Source organism: Labrus mixtus, chromosome 4, assembly GCF_963584025.1.
Source record: "Labrus mixtus chromosome 4, fLabMix1.1, whole genome shotgun sequence".
Classification (NCBI taxonomy): Eukaryota; Metazoa; Chordata; class Actinopteri; order Labriformes; family Labridae; genus Labrus; species Labrus mixtus.
In genome coordinates this window covers 18,676,849-18,686,178 of record NC_083615.1, presented here as the reverse complement: position 1 = coordinate 18,686,178, position 9,330 = coordinate 18,676,849, and the positions used below count along the sequence as shown (strand labels likewise).

Here is a 9,330-nt window from a genome sequence, read left to right as displayed (position 1 = left end):
GACTTTTAATCAAAGGAGCAAAGGCTGCGGATCAATTAAACGACATGTCCGCTGATATTTTACTTATTCTGTCACCTACGTCACGCCAAAGTTTGACTGTTTAATTATTTTTAAGCAGCTCTACCAGGATGTGGTAGTTACATTAGGGAATAAGTTACATAAAGTTAAAATTCAAATTGTTCTCCCTTGATCTATTTTTTCTGGACAAATTAGTTGGACTTTATTCTCTCAGACTGAATATTTTCAACCAAGTATTCTCTACTTTATAATTAGATATATAAACCATCTTAATTCTTTTTTCCCCGTACGTCTGGCACTTAAATTTGGAGGTGCATTTAAGTGCTTTAAATTTAAACTTTGGTCTCCACATTTTGATTTTTTCTCTTCTAGACAAACCGAATATTCCGACTTGCCGGCTAATTTGATTTCAAGACTTGGACAGAAGTACAGAAGAAACATTGTTCCCACTGTGTATCTGCTTTATATTCTGATGACAATAAAAATACAGTCAGACTCATTTCATCCAGCGTTTGTCTCATTTAACAGAAACTGAAAGATGCAAATCAGAAGGCAAATGAGTTTAACGTCCATCCCAAAAAAATGTTTTTCTGTAAGGCACAGAGGTTTAAATCACAGACTGTAAATATGAATGGACGAAGCCTGAGTGTCGTCACCCGTCTGTTCCTGCAGGGGGCGCTGGAGTGCCATCAATGGCGGTCTCCATGCTGGAAATGCTGTCTCAGTCTAACTTTCAGTCAACCTAACGACAGGCTGAGAGTTGGAGCTGAGGCGGGTTTTAAGCCTCCTGACAAACCGTTACGCCACACCCACCTGTCAATCAGGTCAGCTACACGCCTTATTGTGAATAACTCTTGATGACTTCATCAAATCAAAACTGATGAGTCATCAAAACATTCACCCCCGTACAGTGTGTGTCGATCGAGACATGAGCTAATCAGACCTATTTGTTTTTTTGAACCAGGCTGTAAACTTGTTAATCTCTGCTATAAAAACAGGCTTTTTAGAATGGGTGTGTATGTGACTTCCTGTGCTTCTGCAGCCAGCCTCTAGTGGACACTCGAGGAACTGCAGGATCTTACACTTCTGGCTCGGCTTCATATTTCATCACAGGAGGTTTCCACTTGGTTTAAATGAATATCTGCCCCCTGCTGGCTGCAAACTCTCTCCTGGTAGTGTTCAGTAAGCAGGTAAAAAAAACTAAAATATGACGTTTATATTGATGCCAAATCTGGAGGGTTGTTTACTTTGAATATCCAGGAGGAAGATCCCAGTTTGAACATGTAGAAACCGTTCTCATTAAGAGATAGAAGGGAAAAATAAAAGCTTAAGAATATTCTGCCAGAGTCGAGTAGCTGCGGTTTTTGTTCGAGGACAAAGAACTGAAACTTCGATGTCACTTTCCAGGACGATATAAAATGTTCAAACAAAGAAAAAGGTGAAGAGGTCAAGCTGCGGACAAATTAAAATCACCTGTGAAGGCCGCGTCTTTGAACTCCTTAATTCGTTCCTCTGCTTCACGCAAACGTCCATCGTTTGTTCGAGACGTTTCATCCTTTTGTTGAGACTTAAAAGAAAAGTTTTTCCTTAACAAACTCTACGCTCGTTCTGGAGGCGTGTCGGGGTCGCGATGGTCCCCGTTAGCCACCACGCCGGTCTCTGTATTGTCCGTTTCCAGTTGGATATCAACTACATGTCGCTTCTTGCTCCCCTCTTCTTCTGTGGTGCCGTTCAGCTTCCCGTCCCTCTTCCTCTTGCAGACCAGACCGGAGTCCTCCTCGCCAATACGACCCTCGGGTACGCCAAGAATTCGCAGGCAGACGACGGCGGCAGCTTGCTCTGCGAATTTCTTTGACTTCTCCCTGGAAACGTTCAGAGGATTAAATATTAGAATCCCTCTGTGGATCTCTTTTATAACACGTCAAGCTTTTATCTGTGAATGTTGTGTTTACTGACCACAGAGATGATCGGTACTTCTTGCCTGCGATGGTGACGGTGGACTGGAAGGCTCGGTCCTGAGAGCGCTGCACCTGAAAACACAACACAGACTCAGGATGTCACGATACCAGAATGAAAACCTCGATATGAAACTAGTAAAAATCAAATTATATCGATATCTGTTTGAATACCACGACAACAAAACCAGACGTCTAAGGTCTCTTTCACAGTAAGTTGAACTCGGGGTGAAGTTGTAACGTTGGTGCATTTTTTATTTGGTTCAGTTTGTTTTCAATCTGCACTTTGTCAAGCACTCCAAATCCTGTCACAGTTTGTGTAGCGTAGCCAGCTGCCACTAGTTGGTGCTGTAGCTCAGAATCAGATTTATTGGCCAGGTATGCTTACACACACTTACACACACTTACACTTACACACTTACACGGAATTTAACTTTGGTGAACTGTGCTCTCTTATGTACAGGTGCAACATTAAATATCAACAATAGACAGAATAAGAAAAGATTAATATTTACATGACTAAACATGAAACAGTGCAGTGGTGAATAGTGCAAAAGATGCTGAAGTAACATGATAAGTAAAATGCAGTTATGTGACAGATGGGTCAATTAAGATGTCAATTATTTATTGTATTTAGTATTTACATAAGTAAGTGTGCGTATATTGATCATTTAAATTAAATAATATATATACATATATGTATATTCACAGTGACGGTTGGTTTAGAGTCATTTCACAGTGACAGGTCTGACACTCTGTGACTGTTTAGCGTTCATCAGAGTGACAGCCTGGGGGAAGAAACTGTTCTTATGACGGGTTGTTTTTGCGTGAGGAGTCTGCAGTGATACTACCTGCCCGTTTCCTGGCCAGGGACTGGTATAAGTCCTGGATGGGGGGCAGGTCGACACAGATTATTTTTTCTGCAGTCCTTATAGTCCGTTGCAGTCTGTGTCTGTCCAGTTTGGTGCAGAGAACAGACTGGATGATGGCGGTGTAAAACATGATCAGCAGCTCTTGGGGCAGGTTGAACTTCCTGAGCTGATGCAGGAAGTACACCCTCTGCTGTGCCTTCTTTCTGATTGTGTCTATGTGGGAGGTCCACTTCAGGTCTCGAGAGATTGTGGATCCAAGGAACCTGAAGGAGTCCACAGCAGACACTGTGCTGTTCAGAATGGTTCTCCTGAAGTCCACTGTCATCTCCACAGTCTTGAGCGGGTACAGCTCCAGATGGTTCTGACTGCACCAGACAGACAGCTGTTCCACCTCCCGTCTGTAAGCAGACTCGTCTCCGTCCTCGATGAGACCGATGACGGTGGTGTCGTCTGAAAATTTCAGGAGTTTCACAGAAGGGTCCCCTGAGGTGCAGTCATTGGTGTAGAGGGAGAAGAGCAGTGGGGAGAGAACACACCCCGGGTGGGTGCCAGGGCTGATTGTCCAGCTCCGCTCATTGGCTGCTGCCATCCGGCCTAAAGCTGCACTTTGACCCCGAGGTTAACAGCAGGACAGGCCCATAACACGGCGCCGTTTGATGAAGTTATGTCTCGCCTGTTTCAGGTTAAACTGACAGATTGACCGGAGCGATGTGTAACCACATTTAGTACAGACATGTGGACGTTAACCTGCGAGGGCGGCTGAAGGCTGGTGTTGTTAGCAATGCTAACGTTAGCCACACTCCCATTTGACATCGTTTACTGACGATCAAATTCAACCCACAATGCACTGCTTCTTGGTTCACTTCCCTTGTTTGGTCTGTAATCGTTACATTATGTTAGGGTTGTCATGATACCAGAATTTTAAACTTTGATCAGATGTTAGTAAAAATAAAACAAAATCAACAACTGTTCTGACTTCCTGGGAGCTCCTGAGCTCTTTTAGGCTCCTCGGGATCGTTGGTGGCCGGCCTGCCTGAACAACAACCCCCCCACCCCCCCACCGCTCCCTATCCCTCTTCCTGCATTTTATCCCATCTCTCCCCCTATCCCTTTCCAAGCCCGGCGCAGTCTAGGCCTGTGAAGGCTGTTTCGTCATGAGCCTGGGATCCGGCCGAAGAGTTCTGCCTTTTAATAAGGCAGTTTTTTCTTACCACTGTAACTTTTGCTGCTTTGCTAAAGTGCTCATGATGGATTAAGCCGGTTCTTTGTAATATAGCATTAAATAAGGTCTTTACAAACTTACATGATGTGCTTTTAAAATCCTAACTTACAGGGTACAGGGTATTATAATCATCTGTAGTATTTCTTTGTCTTGTATAGAGATAAAGACACTCGACCTCTGTTTGAATGTGAACCCGACACACCTAGTCATATGGAACCAGCAGGAACATCTTAGCTGCATCTCGATGAACTCTAGGTTTTTGAAGCACCTGTTTCTGAGTCAGCTTCGTCTCTACAGAAGCTCACAGGACAGACTTTAGTAACTCTGTTGACTCTCACCGTCTCATAAAACGGCTGCTCCAGCTTCTCCTTGCGGCTCCACTCCAGCAGGAACATCTTCGGAGTGATGTGAGGCGGATACTCCCTCCTACAAGCCAAAAAGAAACACAGGTGGAGATCATTCAACTTCTCATAACCAACACCAGTTTATCCTCAGCGTGTTTTACCTTCTCATATAATCACTGAAACGAGCTCGAGGACTCTACTGAGCCTGAATTCAACCTTCTAATGAACGTTAACGCAGCAGGTTTAGACTTTTCTTTTCTAATAGTTTGTATGCGTGACAGGTTCCTTTTTCAGTGGCTAATCAGAAGGTCCTTCAAAATAAAAGCATAGTTGAATTCAAGAGTTGAAGTGACACAGAATTCACAGTGTTTGTAAACAATAAGATGTCGGACTGATGCCCTTTTTATTTGTTTTCTCATGTATTTTAAATGAGATATGGAGCCTGAGAACTGACCGCTCAAACTTCACCGCCATGGTGGTGAGGTCTCCGTCCATCACGGGGTGGTCCGGCTGGCTGTTGGTCTGCAGGGCGTCCTTCCTGCTCTGCTGCTCGTTCTGGATCTGCTGGTAAAACTCCTGCAGCCCGTACGCCTCACTGTGTCACAACATCACGTCACATTACATCACCCGAAACATGACATCACCCCCAAACAGTCAACACCACAGAGTCCAGAATAAAGTCCAGTACCTGATCTCTGCGGTGGTCTGAGCCGCCTGGACCTGTTTCCCCAGAGGAGACTCCACCTTGTCTCGGAGCATCTGACACAGACAGTACTTTGAGTTGTAGGCGTTGTTGTCGTACCTGATTGCCTGAGAGAGACAAAACACAACCGTCCAATCAATGAAGTGAAGACGTCTTTTTTTTTGCCTTTTTATTGAGAGGACAGCTGAGGAGAGACACGAAGTGTTGGTATGACATGCAGCAAAGGGCACAGGTGGAATTTTAACCGACGAGCGCTACAACTGTACATGGGGCGAGCGACATATCCGCTAGGCTATCCAGCGCCCCCAAGTGAAGACATCTTTAAAACTCTGATGCCTCCTGTTTTAGATATCATTCTGCGATTGTGCACAAACTCACATATTTAAGATAGTCCTCCATGACCTTCTCCAAAGGTAGCGGCCCCTGGTCGGTGAATACGGATGCATTCCACATGGCTGCGCGTGCCAACATGACGGAAGAAGCTCCCGTCGCCTTCCTGAACTCCTCGATGTCTGCGTTTGTCTTCACCATGTCCAGAGAGCCTCCGCTGCAGGAGAGAAGGACAGACACCGGGTGTAATAACTTTTTAATAAACCGAACACGTTTGATCTTTTTTTTTTTTCTGTCACGAGAAAAGTTTGCAGAGTGTTTGAGTCTTACTTGGCGATGACAGGGATGGAAACAGCCCGAGCGACGGCCTGAATGTAATCACAGTGAAGGGGATGTCGGGGACGCTCCTCCTTTAACCTGAGCAACACAACAAGCAGAAGAGCAACACGGACATGTTTCAGGTAAACACAGGAACACTGTAGACATGAAGCAGACGGCCCTCAAACACACCAGGTAAACGTTAGGTGAAGACAAAATGTGAAGTTTAACAAGAAGAGCAGCAGATGAGAGGGATCAGATCTCAAGAAGGTAAAGTATAAAATGCGTAAAAAATGTTATAAATGCATCTGAAAAGTCAATAAAGATGTAAAAATAACACTGAAAACGGAGATATGGTTTGTCTTAGTCAGCATGACTTCCTGTTTTGAAGTTGGCTGGCTGGTAGTAGGTGGGGCTAAGTATTTAACTCTGTTGTGGTCCAGGTGTGTTAAGTGTCCGGGGTGGATCTCGACGCAGAGCAGTTGACCCGACTGTGAAGCAGCAGTGAAGACAGATATCTACCACCTAAGTGTTTTTGTTTTGTTTTTGTTTTGACCCACAACAGAACCTCAGACAGAGACTAAGTGCTTGCGTGAGAGCAGACGGTTGGAGCCCGCCGCCGACTGCTGATTGGACGTATGTTTGTTTTTGAATGTGTTTCTGTGTGAGAGAATGAACATCCCTCCCCGAGACGGCGTTCATGGTGTGATGAGTATGTGCTGCTGTTTACCTGCCGTGAACAGCCACAGCAGCGACGCCGGTCTTCTCGATCCTCTGGACCAGACTGACCGTGTCCTCCACCTGAAACCAGGAGAACAGAGCATCCAGGTCGTCAGGAAGTGAATGTTAATCACGTTTTTAGAAGATTGAATATAAAAAACAATGACAAAGGGAATAACATTTTAAAAAGTAATTTGACACACACAGGGATAATGTTCACATCTTACCGAAGGCAGGATTCTGATTTTACACGTGACAGGAATGGAAACGCCTGTGACGAGCTTCTTCAGAATCTACTAGGAGACAAAAGTCGTTTTTTAATGTCTCCGTATCCACCTGATGACATCACACATTGACCTTTGTTACCGTTCCTTTGAGCTGTTTGACCGTCAGTTTGGGATCCCTAACCACTTCCTGTTTCTGTGCTTAACTTCATGTTCTAATCTTCACTCTACAGGAAGAGCCTTACTGTATTTCAAAATAAAAGCACACAGCAACTAAAGTACTCTCAGGTAAAACCAGTTCAAAACTTCAAAATAAAAGCCGAACTATTTTTATTTTTGCACAATAGCTTTCCCAATACTCACCGCCTCGATTTTATCAGGATCTGACAGAAGAGCAGCTCCCATCCCGCCCTGCAAGAGGTCAAAGGTCACCCAGGGTTGCTGCACACTTTTTTAAAAGTCTAATATAAGACGTTTAAAGACTTGACGCACACACAGAAACATTAGGACCATTTTATATCAGATATCATGCGGGACTCAAAAGGCTTTTATTCCAATTGGTCCACATTTAGAAACTTTTTCTGCAAATCGCTTGTCCCCTGCTGACTAGACAGAGTAAATATGACAAAGTATTCAAACATGTCTCAAAGGCTCATCTTAACTTTAAGACCTCTCTCAGGTTAAAATAAGACTTTTTAGGGACACCTAGAGATCAAAAACCAGAGGAGGCGCTGCAGCTGCAGGTCGGTCACTGAGAGGAGACTCACCTTGGTGGAGTATTCTTTTGGACAGCCCATGTTCACATCGATGGCGGCCACATCCTTCTCCCTGATCGACAACAGAAGAACAAGAACAGGAGCCATGAATGAAACGTTTAAGTATGTTTATGATATCATTATTGGGTGATCATATTGAGTATGAGGATAGCAGGTCACACGGATACACTGAGATTCCTCACATCGTCTACAGTACGCAGCATCCATGTTGTTTCTTGTTGTTACAACATTGCGACTTTCTGAATTGAAAGCGTGTGAACTAACTGAAGATGGGAGAGCGACTCGGACACTGGGACTATCCGAGGAGCACCTGAATGCCGTGCAAGTCACAAACAGGTTTCACTAAAGAAAACTTCACTTTTAGTCGGACTCTGTGTTGTGCTCTTAACTCACACAAGCTGGGCGACGGTCAGCGCTCGGTCTGGGTCAGCAGTCCCCTAAAAGTACAAAGAGAAAAAGTGACCCCTCAAGAGAAAACATACGAGGAAAATAAATACGCTCCGGATGTTTCCTGTCTCACCATCTGGAAGACGACTCTGTCCTTCTCCCTCTCACAGGTCCTGAACATCACTCGATCATCAGGGGCGACGAAATCCACCGTCTGCAGCACCTCTGACAAATACACAGAACATCAAAGTGTGAGGGCGATACTCTAACAACCTGCGGCATGAAGGAGAAGACAAAGTGAGAGATTCTTACGGTTCTCCACCCTGTGACACTGAGCCATTTTTATGTCAATCAACTCCTGAAAGAGACAGAAAAAGAGTCATTAAACAACTTTTATACACACTAAAAGAGTCATTTCTCTGCCAAAGCCTCCACCCTCACCTCGCAGTAAACCACGTCAGCTCCGTAGTCCAGAGCCAGCAGCCTCATGGGCAGAGTCCCCACCCGGACCATCGGAGCCAGGGCGGTGATGTTGCAGAAGTTCAGCCTGCCAGCTGTCATCATGGCGGCTCAGACCTCCTGATAACATCACAGAGGAGAAGATAGTCATGCATGTACTTCTGTAAGCATTTATTCATACATATACAACTGTTGTAGCTTAGTTTTGCCATGTTTTCAATCACGAGAACGTCACGCCAAACTCCTGTCAGAAATCAGGTGATTTGATGCGGTTTAAGATCAAGCCAAAGTGCACACTTCACAGATCAAAACGGAAGAATGAAAATTAAAACCTCAATTTGTAAAGTTTATTCCACTGCCGACTGAACAGTCAGCGCATTATCCCACACTTTAAACTAATGTTATTAGCGTTACTCACTGTATTTATGTCTAAATACTCCTACAGGTCGTCAAGTATAACTCAGGGGACAGGAGCTCAAATTAAATGGATTTTAAAACAACTAAATCGCATTTGGAGAATTTAAAGTACGCCAAAATTTCAACAGTGCTATAAATATTTATTTAAATGTCTGAATTATAACCTATTAGGTTTTTCCACTGACCGAAAAGCCAAAAAACGACAAACGGCAATTATCTGAATGAGGTTCCGCGGTAGAGACCAGGAGCTATGCTATGCTAATATCTTACCTTTGCGCGTGAATACGCTGTCTTTTAAGATGACGTCAGCTTAAGAACTTATCAGTATGTAAGCGACAATGACATTAATACACTCATTTGTGAAATGTTGATGATTTTTAAGAAACTCACCGGCATTTAGGGTGTCTAATGATGACGATAGCAGCGGTAACGTGCGGGTCACGTGGTGGAGAGAAAAAGAAGCGTGCTGTCTAAACTTCCTGTTTAGACGAATACGTCATCACGCGTCATAGAGTGACAGCCTATCGTTATAATGTAGATCAGGTAATGATATTAAGTTCATTTTTTATTTAATTGGGGACATTT

At 44.1% G+C, this 9,330-nt stretch overlaps 2 protein-coding genes across 3 annotated transcripts in view; one reads left to right on the top strand and one right to left on the bottom strand.

Annotated features, from left to right (window-relative positions):
* ankrd27 (ankyrin repeat domain 27 (VPS9 domain)) overlaps positions 1 to 9,330 on the top strand; it is a 138,522-nt gene that overhangs the window by 33,557 nt on the left and 95,635 nt on the right. Inside the window, exon 1 of one of the 2 annotated variants that reach the window (XM_061037068.1) lies at positions 722 to 842. The exons of the other annotated variant lie outside the window; for it this stretch is intronic. The gene's annotated coding sequence lies outside the window, so the exon portion shown is untranslated. Of the gene's footprint in view, positions 1 to 721; positions 843 to 9,330 lie in introns of those variants that run through there. 2 annotated transcript variants of the gene reach the window in all.
* Positions 1,220 to 9,245, bottom strand: dus2 (dihydrouridine synthase 2). The gene is made up of 16 exons (XM_061037088.1): positions 9,136 to 9,245; positions 8,311 to 8,448; positions 8,182 to 8,227; positions 8,003 to 8,094; positions 7,876 to 7,919; positions 7,474 to 7,534; positions 7,070 to 7,117; positions 6,710 to 6,775; positions 6,493 to 6,563; positions 5,775 to 5,861; positions 5,493 to 5,661; positions 5,100 to 5,221; positions 4,866 to 5,006; positions 4,406 to 4,493; positions 1,975 to 2,048; positions 1,220 to 1,880 (listed from the first exon to the last, which is right to left on the bottom strand). Exons 2-16 carry the CDS (start codon positions 8,431 to 8,433, stop codon positions 1,616 to 1,618), a joined length of 1,497 nt encoding a protein of 498 aa, XP_060893071.1. The 5' UTR covers positions 8,434 to 8,448; positions 9,136 to 9,245; the 3' UTR covers positions 1,220 to 1,615.

Bases quoted from the DNA above. Each gene is read 5' to 3' on its own strand.
- dus2 (XM_061037088.1), bottom strand. From the start codon at position 8,433: ATGATGACAGCTGGCAGGCTGAACTTCTGCAACATCACCGCCCTGGCT. The intron at 7,920-8,002 runs GTGAGACAGGAA...TTGTACTTTTAG, and splicing joins ACAGAGTCGTCTTCCAGATG to GGGACTGCTGACCCAGACCG. The intron at 4,494-4,865 runs GTCAGTTCTCAG...TTTGGCTTGTAG, and splicing joins ATGGCGGTGAAGTTTGAGCG to GAGGGAGTATCCGCCTCACA.